This window comes from Neomonachus schauinslandi, chromosome 14, assembly GCF_002201575.2.
Source record: "Neomonachus schauinslandi chromosome 14, ASM220157v2, whole genome shotgun sequence".
Taxonomy (NCBI): Eukaryota; Metazoa; Chordata; class Mammalia; order Carnivora; family Phocidae; genus Neomonachus; species Neomonachus schauinslandi.
Genome location: NC_058416.1, coordinates 39,402,458 through 39,426,391, shown reverse-complemented (window position 1 = coordinate 39,426,391; position 23,934 = coordinate 39,402,458). Strand labels below are relative to the sequence as shown.

The 23,934-nt window shown below is 42.7% G+C and overlaps 1 protein-coding gene across 1 annotated transcript in view; it reads right to left on the bottom strand.

Annotated features, from left to right (window-relative positions):
* KLHL14 (kelch like family member 14) overlaps positions 1-21,509 on the bottom strand; it is a 93,642-nt gene extending 72,133 nt beyond the window's left edge. Inside the window, exon 1 of the mRNA XM_021686288.1 lies at positions 20,560-21,509. Within this exon, the coding sequence (XP_021541963.1) occupies positions 20,560-21,509 (950 nt within the window). The remainder of the gene's footprint in view (positions 1-20,559) is intronic.
* Positions 21,510-23,934: the final 2,425 nt, after the last annotated feature.

The window sequence follows — 23,934 nt, the reverse complement described above, 5'->3', positions numbered from 1 at the left end:
TTTTTACTCTAGAGTTCCTCATATACGGTCTTTAGGAGTACATAGCCTTTTTTTTTTTTTTTTGAAACATAGAGATTTGACGGAAAAACTATGCAGTTTTGAAGTGGCAAAGCAAACAGGAGTAGATAATCATTTTCCCATCCTCTAAGGCCACATTAATTTTAATGTAAAGTCAGCCAGACCTGAATTTAAATTCTCTTTCTGCCACTTCATAAGTTTATATCCTTGGGCTCTTTAAGCCTTAGTTGCTTCATCTGTAAAGTGGGAATGTCATGAGGGTTAAGTGTAATGGGAAAATAATTGGTTGCTACTTACGAATGAAACCACCTTCCAGAGCCAGTCCCTTTAACAAATGAAGAGTACTTTGTGCTGCTGATGCCTTGGAAATGCGTGTCTCTGCCTAGTGAAGGGAGAGAACAACTGGTACCTCTGACATAATCCAGTAGAGAGAGGCTGGAGAAGATTGGAAGAAGTTATGACTCATTCCCATTCCTCTCCAATTTCAATGGACTTCACTAAGCCTATGATGGCTTGGCATTTTACACAAGCAGTGAGTGAATGGGCAATTTCACATCTGGTCTGGGAGGCGGAAAAGCCAGGGAGATGCAAGCCCCCAGGGATTCGCAGACCTGAGGATGGGTTTTGGATTTCCCTAGGCCATGACATTGGTGGGGTTTGGAACAGTTTTACCAGATCCGGGAAGACACCAGCTGACATTTGGGTTGCATATGGAAAATACTTATGTAGTTCCCATGGTTATCAATTGATAAATGATAACTATTATTATTCTGCATAATTATTAACCTTATCAATCACTCATGTGAAAATCAATCATTGCAATGTGGCTTTTTCTTATATTGCTTAGAAGTCTTTCAGAAGCCCTAGGTTGTGCCTTTTATAAATAGCCAGAATCTTCACTGCACAAGTAAGTTTCACAAAAATATAAAACCATTGGGTTTTCTACAGTGGTGTGGATCCAGATCTCATTAATAAATTCAACCTGCTCATTCTCTGGTCTGCTCTCTCTCTCTCTGTTAAGGATGTCACTAAACCTTACCCAAGTCACCAAGTTTTATGATAATCCTGATACTTCTTCCTTTTTCTTCCTATCTTTGATGTTTTGCCAAGTCCTATTCTAGACCCATAATGTTTCTTCAACCTATCTCTATATTCCAGTCAAACTGCTATTAGCCTGAATCAACTGGGTTGTCTCTCTCTTGAGCTGATGGAGGAGTGGTGTTCCTGTTTTCTGTGCTCCTGCTCCCATTGGATCTACCCTCCATAACTTTGTCAAATGAATTTCAGCAAAGCCTGACATTAATGATCATCTACTTCAGTTCTCTTTTTAAAAACTATCAAAGAAATCCCCCTATTACCTAAGGTGCACATTCTCTCCACATTATAACTTCCCTTTCCTCTCTCTTTCTCTCTCACAGGTAAATGCCTTGCTTGCAATTCTTTTCAGGGATAAAAGAGTTTCTGAGTTAAGGTCTGAAAAAACTTGAAAGAGGAATTTCAGATGGAAATTGCTTAGATCATGGGGAAAAGTAAGCAGAGGAAGATCCTGAGTGATTGGCCAAGGAGGAAACTTTGAAAGTCAGCTAGCCTTCCCTAAACTTCCAGCTAGAATGGTACCCAAAAGTCCCCAGAGGAGAGCTGCTACCCTTTTCTTAAAATTTTCCAGAGAAGTAAACTCCCTTGAGAATTTGTTCCAGCTGATTTGCTGTTGTATTTAGGTTTCTGTATCATAGCTGTTCTTGGTAATTTCACAGCAGCTTTCATCGGAAGAGCCTTTAAATAGACCTGATAATGCCTCTCTGAGGCAGGTAAACACAAAGTATCATTATCCCCATTTAACAGATGAAAGAATAGAGGATAAAAGGCTTGGGAATCTTTTCTAGTGCCTCAGGATGGGTTTTATTTCCTCTATCTCACAGAGGAAATGTCTCTAGGGTTTTCTCACACACCTCCTCCCCCCTCCCCGCTTCGGTGATTCTCAGGGTCAGGAATAATTGGAAATGGCTTAGCTTCCCAGCTTCTGACATTGGAGCTGCCCCTCTTCCCACCACCACGAGCCTGGCTGCATGGTGACTGGAGAGTGGCCAGTCATATACAGGGTTCAGTTTTTCTAAGATGGTAACTTTAAGATTTGTTTGATCATATCATAAAGACAACTCATGCTCCTGAAATTCTGACTTACACTTACAAGCAAAAAGGACTTAGTATATAGTAGGTGGTCAGTAAATGCTTCTTGTATGAATGAAGAAATGATAAACAAAAGAACGAATGGGTGGAAAGAGTCACTGGTAATCCCACCTTCAAGAAACACATCATTACTGATTCGTTGTCATCCTTTTTTTTTTTCTCTCATCTGTTTTAAGGTCCAGTCAGTGAGTATGGTTGGTGAGGACATCAGAAGGCAAAAGGGGAAGAGGAAAAGCCATGTTTCTGAACTATAAGGTGGAAGAGTCAGAGGGTAATACTTTGGGCAATACAATGTCAAGCAACATTGACAAACACCCAGATCTAACCTGCACCTTTCCTCTGCACCGACCCAAACCCTTTTGTCCTTAATGCCCACTTAAGCATGTCCAAATAATCAGCCTTGCTGTTGTCATGCCACTATGTTCATGATTTTTATTGGATATCCCTGTTTTTCTCTTTGTTCTTTAGGATTACTATTGTCTCATAGAATGGGAGCTACCCATGATAGAAAGTTTACCACATTTCAGTTATTAGCACAAGGTAAAAACTTTGTGATATTTGCCATATCCACACACTATGATATTATTTAATATTTTATTTAAAACTGCTCACTTAAAAAAATATTTAATCCCATTCTATCTTAGTGGTTCCTAGTGCTGCTCACTCTGTAGAATCACTTGGGAAAGCTTTTACGAAATCTCTAGGATGGGGGCAAGTTCTCAGAGATTTTGGTTTAATGACTGAGGGTGGGACCCAGCACTGGTTTTTTGCTCTTTTGTTTTGTTTGTTTCATTGTAAGCTTTCCGTGTGATTCTAATGTGCAGGCAATATTGCGAATTATTGCTCTAAGCAATCATATTTATGACTTATGGACTTCACGGGTTGTTTATTTCTTTTTTTTTTTTTAAGATTTTATTTATTTGACAGAGAGAGATACAGCGAGAGAGGAACACAAGCAGGGGGAGTGGGAGAGGGAGAAGCAGGCTTCCCGCGGAGCAGGGAGCCCGATGCGGGGCTCGATCCCAGGACCCTGGGATCATGACCTGAGCTGAAGGCAGATGCTTAACAACTGAGCCACCCAGGCGCCCCACGGGTTGTTTATTTCTAATACAGGCTCAAATGTAGTAATACCTAACCTAATTATTACAATACGTTTAAAAATGGTTTTTCGTGTGCCATCTGAAATTGTCTCACATCCTACCAGAGGAAGGCAAACATAGTTTGAGGACACACTATAATAAGTGGAAGAAGCAGCGACTTTAAGATCTGAACCTCTGGAAACCATGTGACATTCCAACTCTGCCATCGCTTATGTTTGGCCATGAGAAGACCCACCTCCTTATGGACCATAGCTTTGCACATCGCAATTGTAAGTAAGCATCTTCCTGCCCCCTCACTCCTCGCCCGAGCCCCTGTAGCATTCCGGGGTCTTCCGCAATTCCTCCCTGGCACGTGCGAATTCCAGGTGAATTAGGAAATGTGACCATGTCTTCCTGTATGTGGATGGGGTAGTTTGCTTCTGCTTTTGCCACTTTCCTCTGGGACCAAACCGGTAGACTGGCTAATGATGGGAGAGGTAGATGTGACAAGAAAACCTTCATCTGAATCCACGAAATGTAGGCCTCTTCCCTTAGATCATAAGCCTTCAGGGCCAGAACAGGTCCATATTTGTACTGTACATAGCACTTCACATTCCATCCTTGGTCCTTTGCTTCATGAGGGACCATGGCTCCCGGCCAAGTTTATACTCACTGCATTTCCCCCCTCCTTCCACACCTCCCAGATTAAAGCTTCCTTTAGTAACTAGAAGCAGTTGAATATCTTCTTTGCTTGATTACCTATATAATCCCTAATTCTAATACCTAGTACTTAGTGCCTTTCTTCTGAAGAGCATAAATTGCAATGGAAATAGCATCTCATTAATCCTCCTCGCATCCCTGTGAGGAAGTTGAGTGGCAAGTATTACCTCCTAGACTAATCCTCATGCCTGCAAGTGGGACACAGGATCTCACTGCTCACCAGCACAGATGCTTGCTACCGAACGGGCTGGCATGGACAACCAACGTTTGTGCGATGGGAGAAAGCTCTTCTCCTTGTTCAAGGGAGAAGTGGTTCAATGCAGCCTGTCACAAAGGAGCCATTCAAGCTCTGGGTGGCTTGGTGATAGGAGGAGATAAAGCGTCACTCTCATGCTAGTGATGGACTCATAAGTACTGCCTGCATTTAAACTCCTAATAAAGCTCAATTATGAGGCTATGCTGCCCCCTGAGAACTAATCTCATTTTGGAGACTTTTCTCTCTCTCCCTTTCTCTCTCCTGCCCATCTGGCCAGCTTTTCGAAGAGACAGAGTGACTTCCTGACCTGGGGAAACGGGTACCTGCTGCACAAGAAAACGTGCAGAAAGACACAAGATCGCAGAATAATGTTGAAAATTCAAGTTCAGTCTATCACATACCCGACTACGATTACTTGTCTCTGAGGGTCTAGGATGTAACAGTCAAAATGAATATATTAACAGAATCAGCATTACAAAGAAAGTCCAGCCATTCTGGATGATGCTGCGGGGGAGCGTGGCCAGATCCTACCTCATGATCTAGAGCCTGATTTTACCCATTACTCTTAACTCCAGGAAGAGATTTCTCATGGGGAAACTAGGAAGCTCGTTCTGAGGAGCTGGAGCCAGCCTCCTGCCAAGCTGGCTGCAGGAGTGGCCATGCGGGAAGACAGTGAGAAAAGTTACTTAGTAACCGAATATATTACTCCAGGCTTCTCTTGGAATATTCATGGCAATTAATAGGTGTCCATCTTCAATTCAAGCAAAGGGAGTTTCAGCTGATACCTTCTAAATGGGCTCAGAATTTGATTTGAGGGGAAGAATAATCCTATGAAATCATCCTGGGGTTAAGATAAATGAAGAAGGTTACCCTTACTTTTGGGTAGATAAGCAGCAAGGGACTGAGGCAGGCCTGGGGTGTGTGTGCTGTGGAGACAATGAGGTGTGGCTTGTGGGATCCAGCTTAGGGACACCCTGCTGCTGTGGGTGAAATAGGAATCTCTTATCCTCCTCCTCTTTTCTTCTCCTTCCCTGTGGGGAGCCAGTTCTTTCTGTTCTTTGCTGCTTCACCAACCCTGGAGGGGCTAATGCTGAAGTAAACCCTAACTCCAGGGCTTTGCGAGGCTAAGAGGCTCCCCAGTGTTCCCCCTGGAAAGGGTGTCTGTTTGCATGGAAGCCTCCCCGACCCTCCCAATCAACCAATCCATGACAATGTCCGTTTCAATCATCAGATCTTTGCCAGGCAGGAACAAATTATCCTGGGGAAACTGACCACATTCTCTGGGGCTGAATTGTGGACACTCTAACCATGTGGCTTGCATTATTCTGAAAATTCTCTAGTGCGGTAGGTACCCCAATTCCATCATCAGGAAATAAATCCCTTAGAGTCTGGTAATTCCAATAACTTTCCCTGTGTCTCATTTCCCCCATTCTCATGTCAGTTTATCAGGTTTCTTTTAATTTTGCAACGTATCTGTTGTAGAAGATGGGAGAACATGCTAACAGTCATTTACTGAAAGATAAGTTTGAAGGAAATACGTTGCAAATTGGAAAGCAGAAGCAATTTTTTGTTTTAGTCTCATGATTTTCAAAGTGTGGTCCAAAACCACCAGTAGCAAAATATGCAGGTTCTTGGGTCCACATTCCAGATCAATTTATTTAGAATCTCTGAGGTAGGGCTAGGGAAGATATATTTTATTAAAAATCTCTATTGTTGATTCTTAAGAGAACTACTGATTTAGACAAGACCTTATGAGGCCGAGGAAAGAGGATATTTTTCTCTTCCAGCTTTGTATTACGGGAATAGCGATTAATGTATTGCTGACTTGGATCATTGCTCAGTTGCCTATATAACTTTGCCCTATAGACCTAGTTGAGAAGTAACAATTCAGTTAGCTTCCCTAACCTGTTTTCTAGTTCCTGGATCCTATTATTGGCTCTTGTTATGAACTGAATCGTATATCCCCCAAATTCATATGTTGAAGCCTTAACCCCAATGTGACTGTACTTGAAGATAGGGTCTTTAGGAGATAATTAAGGTGAAATGAGGTCATCAGGGTGGGGTACTAATCTGATAGGACTGGTGTCCTCAGGAATCTCTGCCTCTGCACACCAAGGAAGGGCCATGTGAGGACATAGAGAAGGCTGCTCTCTGTAAGCCAGGAAGAGAGACATCACCAGAAACCAACCCTGCTGGCAACTTGACCTTGGACTTCCAGCCTCACAGAACTGTGAGGAAACAAATTCCTGTTACTTAAGCCATCCAGTCTGTGTTATTCTACTATGGCAGCTCAAGCTGACTAATAGAGCTTTCCTCAGAACTGTCCAGTCAACAGGAATGCAGGGCAGAAAGAGACCAATGAATCTCACACTCACTTTCGGGAACGGACACTTGAGAAGGAGCCTTCTATGGTGAAACGTGCGTAACTACCTTGAGAAAGGGTTTTCCTAATTTTAGCACAAAATAACTCTATGAGAGCCTGCCATCTATACTCTATAGGGAGAATTTGGAATGTGGGGAGGTAGGCTCCTTGTGTACTCCTCTGTTTGGTGCTCAAGTCCCGTACATATGTAGTAAATGTAATGGGTAACAATGTTCCAGTGGAGGAAGGGCAACTAGGAGGGATAATAACAGACACAAGCTAATGGAGAGAAGTGATTCACATCCGCTTTTGTGGCAGACTCTAATTAGTGTCTATAAAGCCATAGACATGAATTTCTTTGTGCTTTCACAAATTTTAAGTGTTCCTTATGCTCTGAGACTCTATAGTTTCCTTGCCATAAAAAAAGTGAAACATTTTCCAGACACAGCTTTCTGAGTTGAGAATTATTCTTTCTAGATCAAAAAGACTATCGTTTTCTGGAACTTGGGCTCTCAGTTTGACTAGGCTGATGGAAGGCTTGAGGGGCTCCTTTCTGTACAGGGAGTGCCCCTTCCTTGGAATAGAGTTTTTTACTTAGACTACTTGCTGCCAGTTTAGTTTGCTGCTTTCTGTGTCTGGAGAAATCACAAACCTTGAATTTCTTTGAGCACATTACAGTGATGTTTACGTATTTCAGTTTTGCTTCATCTGCTTTCTCTTTTTCCAAATTTTCAATATAAGAATGTCTGAGGGACAGTTGAAAGTTTGTAAGCTTCCAGAAATACTGAAGTGACAGCTAGAATTAGTACCTTCTCTATGTGAGTACGACTTCCACAGGCGGAAGAAGATGCCTGCCTTTTAAACACATACACAAATGACTAATTTAGAGAGGTTACCTGCTTTCTTGGGATCTGTTGGCAGTGCATACTAGAAACTATAAAATTATCATATACCTTTGATAACACTTTGTATCTAGATAAAGAAATCCACATTAAAATTCCTACCACTTTGCACCCAGATCTATGACGGAGTTGTAGATCTGGAGTCTTCTTTGTTATGTAATGGAGATTGTAAACCTTAACAGAAAGCAAACACTTGATGTTCAAACAGATTCATAATCAAAATAGAAATTGTCCATCCAGAAGCATAAACATTAAGTTTAGGAAGCGATTTGCTGAACATTCTTCCATATCCATACACTCAAAGCAACAGTTAGTGAAGTAATAATACCTAATCTACTAAGAGTTGTAAGTGTAATTTCTTGTCAAGAGTAGTAGGTATTTTTTTATCCCTGAGGAAAACTGCAAGGAGACTGTAGCAAAGGAAGATGAAAGTGGGCAAGTTATTCTCATGTCAAATTTAGCTTTTCCATGGCAGAAACCGCCTTGGCGATACGTGTCGTGAAGACTTTAGTTGAAACCCAGCCATGACTGAAAATCCTGGGCTGTACTGTTTCCTGCTGATCCCCATAAGGAACACTTTTGCAGCCCCTTCCAATTGAGAGCATCTGTTTTGCAGTTTTGTTTTCTTTTTACATATTTCTTCTTCTGCAGTGGCTATTATGAGTTATCATTGCCTTGGCAACCAAAAAATTTTACCTCATTCCATTGTCTTGGCAACCAAAGAATTTCACCTCATTTCCCTAAAATAGTTATTGTATAAACACAGTTTGAATAGAAATGTCTTATGTACCTCTAAGAAAATTTAAATAAATTAATTAATGGATTTTTTTTTTTGAATGAAAGCTTTGCTAAACCGAGTCCAAATTATCAGCTGAGAAATATAATGCCTAAGTCAACATAAGGCCAGAATAATCATACAGAGAAGAAAACAAACAACAACAAAATCGACCATAGATACTGTCTCTGTCATACCCAACACCAAGAGTTTTAGTAATAGACATATGTATCATACAAAAGTATCTTGAGAGTTTTTCACTGTACAATCTGCATGCATTTTCTTTTCATTTTTGTCAGCTACAGCAGCCAATTCCTGCAGAAGATGGGCCCTGGCTATGATCTAGGAGCCATACTAAAAATCCTTAAAAGGCTCAGAACTCAATAAGAAAAAGACAAATAACCCAACTAAGAAATGGCCAAAGAATTGGACTAGATATTTTTCCAAACAAAACAAACAAACGAAACAAGTGGCCAATAACCATGTGAAAAGATGCTCGACATCGTTAGCTCTTAAGGAAATGCAAACCACAGTGAGCTGGCACTTTACAGCCATGATGTGGTCAAAAAGACAGACAACAAGCGTTGGTGGGGATGTGGAGAAAGTGGAAACTTTATACACTGCTGGTGAGAATGCAAAGCGGGGCAGCTGCTTTGGAAAACAATCTGACAGTTCCTCAAAAGGTGAAACATTTGTTCATTGTTCACTGATTACTGCATGACCCAGCAATTCCACTCCCAGGTATATCCCCCAAAGAACTAGAAACATAAGTCCATACCCAAACTTGCACATAAATTGCTCATAGCAGCATTATTTGTAACAGCAAAAAGTGGAAACAACCCAAATGTCCATCAATTGGTGGATAAATAAAATGTGGCATATCCATACAATGGAAAACTATTTAGCTATAAAAAGGAATGAAGTACTATTACATGTTTCAACATGGATGAACTTTGAAATCCTTACGCTACCTAAAAGAAGCCAGAAAAAAGACCACATATTGTGTGATTCCACTTATCTGAAGTGCCCAGAACAAACAATACTATGGGTCTCTAGAGACAGAAAATAGATTAGTGGTTGCCTAGGGCTGGGGTGGGGGGTGGTGCTGCGGCAGGAAGGAGATGGGGTCTGATTGCTAAATGTTCTAAAATTAATTGTGCTGATGGCTGCACAACTCTGAATATACTAAAACTACTGGATTTTACACTTTAAAAGGAATTGTGTATTACGTAAATTATAGCTTAATAAAGCCATTCAATGTGAATCCACCATGATTTTTCTAACTTTTCCAATTGCTGACATGGATAGATCAAGAGGATGGAACAGGGCGCCTGGGTGGCTCAGATGGTTGAGCGTCTGCCTTCGGCTCAGGTCATGATCCCAGGGTCCTGGGATAGAGCCCCGCATCGGGCTCCCTGCTCCTTGGGAGCCTGCTTCTCCCTCTGCCTCTCTCCATCTCTGTCTCTTACGAATAAATAAATAAAATCTTAAAAAAAAAAAAAGAGGATGGAACAGACTCCAAGACCGGCCTAGGCTCTGTCGTTCATTCAGAGGTGTATAAAATGGAAACTTTCAGCAGAAACATTATCTCTATCAGAGCTGTACTTGGGATAATCCAGCTCTAGAAAGAACACATTGTATGGAATCAGGAGTCCTAACAAGTGAACAGAAAAGCAAATGAGATATAAATAGAACTATTCTCATAAAAATGAAAGTATTCATAGCCAGGCACTATGTGAAGTGTTGTACATACATTCTTCCAACATTCAGAACTGCCCAAATGAAGTGGGTATTATTATGTACAGCTTATAGATAAGCAATCTGAAAACAAGTTAAGTAAATCACCCAAAGAAAGCCAGTTTGTAAGTGGTCAAGGTGGGATTTGACCCACATCTGTGTGATGTTCGGGTCTTAATTACTATGCTAAAGAACTGTTTAAGATATTTGCATTATAACATAACCCCTCATGTGTATTTCCTAGCTCTACTCCATAGTCCCTATCTACAAATGTCCTTTTGGAGGGAACACTTGTGAAAACCTTAAAACAGGGAGATTACAGGGATTGCCACTGACAGTGGTGGTACAGTTGTCATGGTAACCAATCCACCCACTTGGTCTCTGCTACGGGCACACACTTCTGCCTCTACAGAATACACCAATATTGTCGGGGATCCGGCACAGCATCAGTGAACCCCCCTGTTAATGCATATGACGTAGGAAGTGCTGAGGTCCTGGTCTGCGTATTAAAGCATTAAAATTTTTCCTTCAAACTTTCTGTCTCAGACTTACAGATTTTACATTCTCTCTTCTAATCCTTCCCATTTGCCCAGGATGTTCTGGTGTGGTTGGTTCTGAGGGGGGCTAAAAATCAGGGCCAGAGAGTGGTCTGCCGCTTTGTTCTAAGCGGGATTTACAAATGTGATTACTTTCTTTCTGGTGAAAAACTGACCCTCCCAACCCAGTAATTCCTCACTTGGTGCCAGACTGAATTGTTGACTGTCCCGCTCCCATTGCCATGTACAAAACAGACCTTCGGCTGCTAAAAACACATCTCAGAAATCATTGCACAGAAAACTTAAAGCCAGCACCCAGCAATATGCACTTTTCCTGTGGATACACACACAGACACGTACACACATCCGCCTATCCGCGTTCTTCTACATTGCCCCTACATTTGCAAGGACTCTTTCTTCTCTAATATTGGTGCTGTCTCTCTTCCTCCTCCTCCTCTCCATTTCACTGGCCTCGCCTGTCTTCAGAGGCACCTGAAGGCACATAAGGCAGGGAAGTGAAACCGACTGTAATTCTTCAGTTCACTTCTCTGCAGCCTCCAGTGAGCCAGTCTCCATACGGTGGCCCAGCTGAGCTCTGAGGAAGTTCGGAGTCCCTGCTCAGGTGCAATTTACCAACCCCCTCACAGGCGCCCTGGGAGCCCAGGACCTGACATACGTACGTGAGGGACTCAGGGGACAGCAGGAAACGGGCGAAGCCTCTAAGCTTGCATTTATGAGATTAAAATAAGAAGAGGGACTCTCCTCTATGAATGGAAGAGACGGAAGGCTTTTACATCTAAAAAGGCCATCATTTTCCCTTTGAAGAATTATGTATAAATTACTGAGAGCAACCAGAAAGTCTAATTTTCCCATTTCCTTCTGATGTCCTCGTGTTCACCTTCGGGTTCCTTCAACTTCATTCATCTGGTCTGAAAAGTCTCTGACTAATTCTGTGCTCCAGTGAGATCACAGATATATTCGAGAGTTTTCTTGTTAGGCAAAAATGTATTCAAGTAAATTTTGCTTATTGTATCTTTGAAAATTAATGAGTCGATTTTAAATAGCATTTTCTGTGTATATGGTTTTTTCATTGTCTCAGGCTAGTGCCAGGTTATCCTGGCAAGTAGAACTATAATTATTAACCCATTTTACTGATGGGGGGCTCAGCTAAAGTGGACCTAGGACACCTGTTTAGGTTTATGATTGCAGAGACAGTGTTTCTACCATACTATGGCTTATTTTCTCAGTTCAAATTAAAAAAAAAAAAAGCTGATTTTTCCACTATGGAATTTGGCCATGTAGTGGATAATCCTTAGTGGGGCCTACCACTTCCTGTTTAATTTTGACAACCCTTCCCGAATCTGCATAACCCCTAGCCACTCACACCTTCTTTCAGTTCCTGGAAGGTACCAAACTTTTCTCTGCCTGGTGCTCATGCGCATGGCTCTTCTCCCAGCTTGTGCTTTCCCTGGGCACTCGCCCTGCCTTCCTCCAGACTCGTCACTCTGGATAGCTCATCTTCAACTACTTTGTAGAGAAAGTCTTCTTTGGTCTCCCCAGTGAGGTTATAGGACTCTGTTACATGTTATCCCACGGAAGTTTGCTAACCTGCAGCATGTATTACCAGTCTGATTAATTTGTGTAATTCTTTATTCTTTTTCCTTACACTGTAAACTGCACAAAGTCAGCAATGGATCTGTCTTGTTTAACTCTGCATCGCAGGACTTAGCTCAGGGCTTGGTGGATGATATATTTATGTTCAGTACAAACGTGGGGGATATTTCACAGCAGAACTTCCTGTTAGTGGTATATTGCAACGCATCGTCCCAAGTTCCCACTGTGGGGGTCGTGAGGTCATAGGCATGGATTTAGAAAAGCCACCTAAGGTTGTGAAGGCCCCCTTGCTTCTCAGGTCTGCTGCCAGTTCCAATTATACTGAAAATTAAGATGATTTTACAAGGAATGCAGCTATGTTTTCATCTCCTCCTACTGGAATAGCAGACTGTCCCCTTTGAACTCTGGTACTTCTGGAACTACTGCATTATCTAGCACAAGGACACAGAGTTTTTAATAAAACATCTTCATTAACTCAGATTACAAATATGTAATTGCTGAACTGAATTGAATTATAGGAGTGAAGATACCATGATTGACCTTTTTCTTTTCCTTGGGGAAACAGTCTTTTTTGTTTCTTTTAAGGACTGACTTTTCTCTTTTCAATGGAACACCACCAATTACCTTGTAAACTATATTAGTTGGGTATGTAGAGACTTAAATGCTTCTGAATTTGTACTTCTTTGTCCAACAAATATTGAACACCTACTCTCCAGGCTCTAGAATTTCCTTGCTCATCTTCCTGCACTGCTAGTCCTCTTTTTCTTTCTTTTTCAGATGGTTTTATCTTTTACTAATTTCTTTGATTTCCCATATTTCCTTGTATTTCTCTTACTGTTGTTTTTTCTTCTTTTTCATTTCCCTATGATTTATTTTCTCTCTTTGCATCATAAACATTCACTATTTTTATTTTCTCACGATTGTAGGCTTTCTCTATTATCTTTCTGCTTTAATTCTAATGTTGCAAATAGTTCTAACCCTATTTTCATTAATATTATTTGTGACTAAATAGGCCGTTTTAATATTCACAAGGAAATAGATATATTCACTGTTTCATCTATGTTACAACTGAGAGTCCTTCCTCTGGTTAACTCATTCTCCTGCCCATTATCATAATACTGTTGTGTGTGTGTGTGTGTGTTTTAAAGAAATCATCATTAGTAATTCATGCATCATGAATTATCTTGGAAGTTAATGGAAAGGACATAACAATGAATATATTTTCTGAAATTCTAAGTGAATGACAGAAGGTATAGACATTTATGGCATAACAATTGTTAAAATGATTTTCTTGAAACAAAATATAAACAAAATAAATTTCCAGTTACAGGAATCTTATTTTATGTTATTAGAGTATACAGGCATTTTTATAATTCTGGCTTCTACCTGTTGTATTTATCACCTGTAAGTATCACCAACATGAATAGCTTTTCTATTGTCCTCACAGAAACAAAGCTGATACTATTCTAATATTCCACCAGTGCACAGAAATCTAGGGGAAAAAAAAAACCTTCTGGTTTAAATTCAAGCTCTTAGGCTTTGTTGTTTTTTATTTTCACAATTATTTTTCATAGTTAAATTGAAAGTTCTTATTTTTATTGATTTATTTAAAATATATTGGCTCATTGTATTTTTAGTAAGTTAATTTCGTAGTGAAAAATCTCAGCAACCCCATTATCTAGCTCCTTAATCTCAGAACTAATAATTAAGTATGTTAGACCAATGGGAAAGAATTTTGGCTTTCCAAAATATTCCTCTCACTCCTTTTGTTTGGGTGGGTTTGAAGAAGCATTAGAAAGTTGTAACTTTTAATCTCTTCTGTGATGTGGTAAAACAAAGATACGGAAGTTGTAGATTAGAGTTTGCTTTCTGTATAAGCCATATCTATAAAATATACTCACAACAAGGGAGTATTCTTCAGATGACAACGACTGACTCCCAACTCAATCCTATGCAGATAATTAGACAAATTATTTATCTTCTCTGAGCCTCAGTTTTCTAATATTTAAAAAGATGAGAAGAATGTTACAAGGACTAGAATATGTAAGTAAGTAATATGTCAAGCTCATGGTAGGTACTCAACAGTGACAGTTACTATTGTGGTTGGTAAACAACATTGTGTGTGTGTCAATCATCTTTAAAATAACCTCCATTTTTATTTCAACATTGGCTTTTTCAATTCACACTTAATTGACCAAATCCTAAGTGTCCACCTCAATTATACTTAAGACCAGTATCAATTCAAATTGAACTCACATTTCTAGATCAAGGTCAGGCACTTGATCTACTGAGGGAGATAGACACATAAACCAAACCTACAACAGCAGGAGGGCTCCTCCAGAGGTTACTCATTTTGGAGAAGGCAGGGAGGTACTATAGATGTACCCAATCCAGCTAACTCACTTGGAAGTCGGAGTCCTGGCAACACATACCCTTAGATCAAAGCAGCTGGAGATATAGGATGGCATTTAGAAAAATAATTGTTCATGTGTTCATTTATGTGCTTTGATTAGTCTGCTGGACATGTGCACGTCAATCTTAGCAATGTGTTAAATGTGCCTGACTACTTTCCTATTGGAAATCATTAAAATTTCATACAAATGATATTTAAACCTCTTCCGAATAATGACCAACCTATGTTAGTTGGTTCTCTATACAGTAAGCTTGAAAAAAATGAGCAGCTCGTTCACTTTTTAAATTAATTACTCTTTACTTTCCTGAGATTGCCACTTAAATTCTTAAGCTTTATTATGGAAACTTGAAATTCTAATTTGGCATTGGTAGGATTATTGAGACTTGCATTCTTTCCAAGCAGAGGGAGAAAGATCAATGGGATTCTTTCCACTAGAATAGGGACAAACCCCCTGAGATCTGGCCGGTCTAGAATAATGACACTAGAATAAGGACAAAATTTTGTGTCCATTTTGTTCATTGATATATCCCAAGTGCCTAGGATAGGGGTTGGCAAACTATGACTCAGAACAAATCTGGCCTGCCTCCTGTTTTTATATACGCCCTCCTTCCTGAATGGTTTTTACATTTTTAAATGGTGGAGGAAAAAAAAAATCAAAAGAAGAAGAATATTTCATAACATGTGAAAATTAGACAGAATTTCAGTGCCCACAGTGATGTTCTATTATAACACAGCCATGCCCATTTATTTACGTATTGTCCTGTTTTCGCGCCACAGGGGAAGACTGGAGTAGTTTTAACAAGGATTGTGTGACTCCCAAAGCCAAAAATCATTACTATTTGGTATTTTACAGGAGAAAAAAATTCTGACCCCAGGCCTAGAACAATACCTTTCCTTAACTTCTTTTAAAGTCAGACACATTAATATTTTTTTTTAAAATGTTTTATTTATTTATTCATGAGAGTCAGAGAGAGAGAGAGAGGCAGAGGCAGAGAGAGAAGCAGGCTCCCCGCCCAGCAGGGAGCCCGATGCGGGACTCGATCCCAGGACCCCGGGATCATGACCTGAGCCGAAGGCAGATGCTTAACCATCTGAGCCACCCAGGCGCCCCAGACACATTAATATTTAACCCTCACAAGTTTCATTCCAAAAGGAAAGTCTTAAGTCTATATATAACTCTAAGGACGATCACTAGATCATATCCTAGCATGGAGAGGCTCATAGCAAGAAGCGGAACACTGTGGGTGAGAACACAGACTCCAGAGCCACACTTCCCCCAGCTTAGACTTTGGTTCTACCACTTAGCAGCTGTGCAACCATGGACAACATGCTTAACTTCTCTGTGTACCAGTTTTTCCATCTATTGAATGAGGCTAATGCTGGTACTCATCCCTTAGGGCTGTTTTGAGCATTAAATAAGTTAATGTTTGTAAAATGCTTAGAAGATCCTCTGGTATAAAGTAGCTGTTGTAGGGCGCCTCAGGGTGGCTCAGTCGTTAAGCATCTGCCTTCGGCTCAGGTCATGATCCCAGGGTCCTGGGATCGAGTCCCACATTGGGTTCCCTCCTCAGCGGGAGGCCTGCTCTCCCTCTCCCGCTCCCGCTGCTTGTGTTCCTGCTCTCGCTATCTCTGTCTCTGTCAGGCAAATAAATAAAATCTTTAAAAAAAAAAAAAGTAGCTGTTGTAAATAAAGTGATATATTTTTTACTGCGTTTTTAAGTTAAGAAAATAGAGATACTTGGAAATTGGCTAAGGTAATGAGTGAACCTCAACATGTTCATAAATATGGAAAAAATACAAGATATGAATTAAAATTTGAACATGTCCACTTTTGTCAGTAAATCCTCTAAGCCAATACAACACATTAATATCTACTCTAATTGCCTTTTGATTGTAGGATATAACTATTTGGCTCCCATACCTGTGATATAATTTTGTAATCAATGGTCCTGTTTCACATAATAAACAAATTGTATTCTGAATGGTTGGGTAACTTCTGATACAAAAATCTAACTACCTAACAACTTCTAATCTGAGGCTATCAAATTGATATAAAGGGAAGTAACAACTTAGAGAATACATGGATACAAGATTAGTTTGCTTTGCTAAGGTTGTTACTCAGGCCTTAGGAAGAGAACCAATAGAAAATATAGTCCTACATTTAAAGAAACACTTTCTAAGCAACAAAGGCAGGAATCAAAGCTGCGTATTAGGAAATCTAATGGCTTTTTAATCATTACAAATCATTTTAGCCAATAGATAATTGTGCTCCTGATATTTAAGTAGATTTTTAAATTAATTTATATGAAATCTTTAAATAAACTTTTTTAGAGAGTGAAATCTTTATAAGGTAGTCTTCTGTCTTCTATAAAATATAATCTCTGGAAAACTACACTTCAGTATAGGGCTGTAAATGGGACTGTAATAGCTGGTGGTTAAATGTTTTAAAAAATATGATTATTTTCAACAATGCTTTTCTATTACGGGTGTTTTCCTGTAGAAGGTTCAATGGCCTTTTGTTATGTGTAATAGTAATGTAGATTGAGGAACATATTGGTGAAGTCAACACTGAGCTTTCTTATTTTATAATCTTAATTCTTTCAACTTTCAGTAAGCATTTATTTAACAGCTACATTGTGTGAGATGCAATGAAAATGTAAAAAGAAGTTAATGAATCCAGTCCAAATTGACTTATTTGAATAACTACTAAATTATGCACTAAAATTTTAAAAATACAAATAAAAAAGAAACTTTTGGGATTGCTTAAGCTACACTTGGACTGTATGTCTTCTGATATTTACTTATTAATGTACTAAACACTGCATGTTATGTCACTAATTAAATTAAATTTTCATGCTTTAGAAGTCTTTAAAAATGACATCTCCAGAAACTTTTTCAAGAACTTATTTCTTAAGTTTTATATTTCTTGCAATAAAACCAAAAGAAAACAAGAAGATTTCAAATGTCTTAATTTTTGTCTCCTGAAGTCCTTTCCTCTTAAATTAGTTATGCATATGTTTGAATATAAGATAATAAGTCTTTTATTTTTAATTTATTATTCTTATGCTTAATTTGCTAAAATAAAACATGAATCTGAGCATAATGGCATACTCAGAAAGACTAAAGCAACTAGAGCAAAAATTAAATATTAATTTGGGTATTTATAAAGTCTTCAGGCTTGGGTTGCTTTATTTTTCTAGATGTAATAAAAATTCAAAATTACTTAATAATCTTTAAAAATATTTAAAATACTGTTATTACATTAATAGCCCTACTTTCAATAGATAACATGTATTCTTAAAAAAGTAAATTCTTTTTGAAGTGATTCTATTTCCTTATATTTTGTACTTTTTCCAACAGATTAGTCAATTTTAATTTTTCAACTCCTTGCCTAAATTTGAGGAATTCTTTCATGTTTAGACTTTAAAAACTATAGGTGGATAAAAAGTAATATATACAATGCACTTCCATTCAATTGTCTTCAATAAAAGTGATGTATTTGCAGAAGCAATTGTTTAGCACATTTATCCTTCTGTTAAACTCCATGTAAGTCTGAGAGAACATTTTTATATTCTGCTGATGCTATAATAAATGGGCCAATATAATACTATTGGTTACAACTTACAGCATTTTTGTCTACATTAAAGTTAAGATCTTGATGGTTAGTCGTTCATTCTTTCTGCAAATTAAAATTGGAATAATGTAATTAGTCCCCCCAAATTAAAATGCTACAGTTATCCATAATGGAACAAAATCTAAATTATATTCTTTTGAGATCAACAACAGGTTCACATGAACTGTTTTCTTCTCTGTATCTTTCGCTTTTAAAGAAAAACACAGTTTTCTTCCTACCGCAGAAGTATCAGATTCTTGCAGCATCCATGACACTTGTAAGCACTTAGTGGTCAGACACCACTACACGTCCTTCAGATGATATGGCCCAGTGAAGCTGGACGGTGTCGTCACGGAGCCGGGCAGCCTGGTATCTCAGCCATCCACCAGGACAGAACCAGCAGGCCCCAGCTGGTATGCTGAATCCAGACGAGGGTAGAAAATGCATTTTGCATTTTGAAAGTCAACTGTTCTAACACTGAGCCCTAGAACATACTTCTCAGGTAAAAGTGCATGGAGGGCTTCGGAAATTCTTTGAAAGATCAAATTTGTAATGCTCATATCCCAAAGTCACTCTTAAAACAAGTTAAGCCTTAATCTTATTATCCCTCTGGATTTCTGAGTTTCTACTAGATTTTACATGTTTTTAAAAATACGAATAAATCCATGTTCAGGACTATGACTGTGTTGTCTGAATTCCTGAATATGTATAATATATGCTAAATTAAGTATACCTGTAGGTCATTTAAAAGTGATAAAAGTTAAGATAACGGTGTGGTGTGGTGTGGTGACATGTGCCCATCGCACTAAGTTTTGATCTTTAGACAAATGAAAAACTCTTACAAAAATAAAAGTACATTCCATGTTCTTATTCACACTTGGACTCCTGTGCTCACTATTCAAGCACACAAGGGTTTGAATTCTTGCTTGTGCTATTGTCTTACTGTCATTTATTGACATGATTCATTAACTCATCCCTCACAAATAGTAGAAAATCAACTTAGAAGGTTTCTAAGTCCAAGATTTCCCATACCCCTGTGGGCCTCACCTGAACACCAGTGCTGTAGAGAATATCTTCCTTTTCTTAAAACATTTCTACCTGCGTCTAGTAGAAGCATCATGACTAAAAAATAAATGTTTAATTCCAGAAAGCTGCACAAAATGGACCCCCCTCCCCCCACATTAGACATCCTTCTGAATGGGAAAATGGCATGATGGATTTTTAAACCATGTTAACACTCTGGTGGATTAGGCTGGGATAGCCTGGCATCTGAAATCATGATGTTTTATCATGAGAAACTGAGAAGATACTGTTTCTCTTTTTTAAAAAGAGAAAGAAATGCTCTGCTAGGGCTCATTAAAAGGGGTTTTAAGATTGGAGCCAATAAAATATGACTGTCAATTCCTACAGTTAAAACTCAGCAACATTTTAAAAAGGCATCATTTCTCTCTCCCCTTGGACATTAAAACCTATTTGCAGCACACACAGACATATTCCAAAGAGCAACAACAAGTCCCCAACTTCTTTGTGACTTCAGAACAAGCACAAGGACCTAACTGGAGCCAGATGACTCGCCTCCTCCCAGTTTTCAGCTGTGCTCCCCTTAGAGATGGGAGCTGCTAGGCATGATTCACTCTGACATCCTGAAACCTCTTGCTCTGCTCTCCTTTAAAAGTGAAAAAGAAAGGCTTTCCACAAGACAGAAAAGTTTGCCTGGGTCTGTGATGCCAGAATTTCCAATAGTGACCCGAAGAGACCAAACGTTTGGGAGCTCTAACTTCCAAAGGGAGCAGACCTCAGTCACTCAACAACAACAACAACAACAACAACAAACCTTGAGTGTCTGACAGAAAGAATGAAAGCTCTCCTCCCTGAGGAGGAGAACGCCAGGGCGCTCCTGCTCACCCAAGGCAGGAAAGAGGTGGAGTGGGGTGGGACTTGTCATTGCAGAATCCTTTTCCTTAAGCCAGCTCATTTTGAGATTTGGAGGGAGGACTGGTTAGAGAGGGTTCCAGAGCGGCCCTTGTAACTGCCCCGGCCTTTGGCCCCACCTGCCTGTCAATTTCAGGCCACAAGTCCCACATTCCTTGCTCTGGGGATGTTGAGAACGTGGGCTTTCTAGAGCTCCGGGATGCTGTTAGGCCACTTCCCCGTTGACCTTTCGGGGACTCCGAAATCAAGTTTCCCCACACAGTCTGAATTGTTTGTTTGCGTTTGTTTTAAGCTTGCCAGAGCCTCCCGCGCAGCCCACCCCTCTCCCCCCTCCTCTCTGCCCCCTCCTCTCCCTCCGGCCTTTCCTGCTTCCAACATCCCCCAACCCCCCGCCCTCCTCTTTGTTGTCTCCTACCTGCTGGCCAGGCTCTGCCTGCAGTGCTGCCTGAAGGGCATCAGGTGGTAGTTCATGGCGTCCAGCAGCAGCTTCTGGCAGACCGGGTCGGTGCGCATGAAATCCACTGACTGGACCCGCTCCACCAGCTCCGGGGCCGGGATGAGCGCGAAGCGGAGGCGCTTCATGAGGTCGGGCGCGTACTGCATGCGGGTCTCGCGGTCGTGCTCCAGCCACAGCACGGACATCTGGAAGAGCGCCAGCTCCGACTCCACGGGGGGCGGCAGCGAGTCCAGCAGGGCGCGCATCTCCTCGAAGTTGAGCAGCAGCACATCCTCCACCAGGTACTTGTTGGCCAGCTTCTTGGTCTCCTCCAGGCCGTGCAGCGCGGCGATCTTGCACACCTGCTTGTAGTTCTGTACCGAGATCTGGTCGTTGAGGAACTGCACGCAGAGCTTGGTGACCTGGGGGATGTGCAAGATCTTGCTGACCGACAGCACCTCCTCCACCGTGTCCAGGGAGAGGGTCACGTTGGCCGTGTAGAGGTACTCGAGCACCAGGCGCAGCCCGATGGACGAGCAGCCCTGCAGCACCAGGTTGTTGATGGCTCGGGGACTGGTCAGCAGCTTGTCGTCGGGGGAGGAGGAAGGAGTCCCGGGCTCCTCCTGCGGCGGCGGCGGCTGCTGCTGCGGCGGCTGCTGCTGCGGCGGCTGCTGCTGCTGGTCCTTGGGGGCCCCCAGGCCGTCCTGGCCGCCGACCCCTCCCCCGAGAGGGGGGTGGCTGGAGAAGAGCGATCGGAAGTACTGCGAGCAGGAGGCCAGCACGGCCTTGTGGCAGTGGAACTGCTGGCCCTGGGCCGTCAGGGTCACGTCGCAAAACAGCTGCTTCCTCCACAGCAGGTTGAGGCCGTGCAGCAGGTTGTCGCTGTGGCTGGGGTCGAAGGTGGAGGTCCTGTCCCCGGATCTGGACATGGCGAGCTGACTCGGCGCACCTGGCTTTAAACCCTCCTCCAACCTGGCACACAGGGGTGGGGGATGGGAGGGAGGGGAGAGGGTAGTGGAGGGAGTGGGGTGTGGTCGGGTGGGGAAGGGTGTGGAGGGGAGGGGAGGGCGAAGAACAACAATCAGTGCTCAGCTTGGCTCCTGCCCGGCGCGCCCCAGGACCCCGACCCTAGGAGTAAGGTCTGAAGGCACTGAATCCGTGAGCGCCACCAAAAGGGCCCTGTCTGGGGTCGGGGCGCCGGTTCAGCTCCCTGCTACTCCTCTCGCCACCGCCCACACACTTCGTCCCTCACTTTCCTAAAACCACCCTGGCTTGGCTCTTGGCAGCGACAGAGGTGGCAGCAGCGACGGCAAAGTGGCGGCGGAGGCCGAGACACCTCGTGGGCTCGTGTCCATGCCGGGCCTGAGGAAGGGAAAGGCCGGGGAGTGGGGAGCCGGGGGTTCCCGGAGAGCGCAGAGGCGACCGTCGGCGGAGGTTCCAGGTCAACTTGTGCCTGCAGCTTTGCTTTTCGTAGTTGTTCCAGTTTGGGGGGTAGGAAAGGGGACCCGACAAGCGTGCGGGTGGGCGATTCTTAGCCCTCCAAAAGCTGGGAACCCCTTCGATTATCCGTGCTGCCCCGAGAAACTCCTAGGCTAATAGTCTGAGGTAGCAGATAAAGCCCTTTCTTCTCCCGGGAAAGTGCAGTGGAGCGCGGTGAGGACCAGCTCAGTGGACTCGGCAGAGGCGGGAGCTGTCCTTATCAATTCTAGCTCATTTCCCTCACCCCGGCCCTGCCTGCTTGCCTGCTTCGCAAACTGTTGGCTTCCCCGTCACCACTCAGTTTTGCTAATTTTCCAGAGACGCCTTTAAACCTGGCAGGAGAATCCTTTCAGCGCCCCCACCCCCGGCCCCCTCTCTCCCGCCCCCCGCATTTCAAAGCGCGGAAGTTCAGACGTGTATCTCCCCTTCTCTCGCGGGGCGGCACCGGGGAAGACGGGGAGGGAGGAAGTGGGGCCACTGGGGTGGATTTAGAGCAGGAGCCGGGAGGCCCGGAGGGATTCACGTGAAAGGTTCTGTCTCCAAGGCACCAGGAACAGTGGCTTTAACTCCAGTAACTGTGAGAAGTTCAAGTTAACTGGCAGGTGTTGGGGGAGGGGGTGGGGCCTGTCCAATGAGGGGGGGTAGGTTTCGGGGGGGGGGGGCCTCTGCATCCCACACAGCATCTCCGCGCGAAGCCTCAGCTTCCCTCCGAGCCCCTCGATACAACCCCCAGCGGCCCCCCACTCGGGCACCCCCACTCTCCTGGCCCTGGAACTACTTCTGTAAAAAAAAAGTCTGAACCGCCCGCATCTAGGCGGAGGACGGCAGGATGGGGGAGGCGAGGCGAAATCGATACGCCAGGTCCTTAACCTGTAATTACACCTTCCAGGGCCGAGCAGAAAGGGACCCTCTGCCCACATCCCGCCCGCCCGTCCGCCCGCCCGGGAGAGCCGCCGCCGCCGCCGCCGCCGCCGCCGCCGCCCGGCTCCGAGGGATCCCGCCGGACCTGCCCCTTACACTGCGGCTCACTCTGCCCTGCCTGGCGCCAGTCCTGGATCGCCGGCTTCCTATTTATACCACACTGGGCTCCTCTCGACTCACTTTACCATCCCGTTCCAGGTGGACTCTAACCTCCCTCGAGCTCCCTCCCCGGGCAGGACCCCCTCCCCCACCGGCCCCCAAAGCTCTGGCTTTCCTGAAACATCTCCCAGAGTCTCTCCCTTTAAGTGGACCCGGTCATACCTCTCTCTCGCTCTCCCCGCTTCGTTGTCTAGCTCCCCCCCACCCCATCTTTTCCTGTTCCCCTTCCTTCTTGATCTCCTCCTTTGCCTTCCCCCCCCATCTGCTTATTTCTTGCAATAGGAGTTTTATTCTTTATGAGCGTTTGCCACACAACTAACCCCCCCACCCCGAAAGACTCCCTCCCTGTCCCTTCCCCCGCCAAGAACCCAAAAGACAGAACAAAATACACACAAGGCAGACACAAGGCCAGAAACTTACCTGCTTTCAACCAGCTGCAAAGTCAAGGCTCACTTAAGCTCCCCCCCCAAAAATCAATTGTCCTTCCTTTTTAAAGGTTTGCTCTCTCCTTGGGAGGGGGAAAACACCTTCTGGTTCCCAACTCCAGGCAGTCACTCTTTACAATTTATTTTGTCGTACATCATTTGATCACCATGAATTAGCAACAGCAAGAAAATGTAGGAGAGGGAGAAAAGAGAGAAAGAGAGAGGGAGAGAGAGGGAGAGAGAGGGAGAGAGAGAGAGGGAGCAGAGCTTTCTGCAAGAGAAGAAGAAGAAAAAATGTACGTGTGACAAATTATGCTACCAAGAAACAACACATCATTATCCTTGGGCCTGGGGCTCAGTGAGTCGTAAC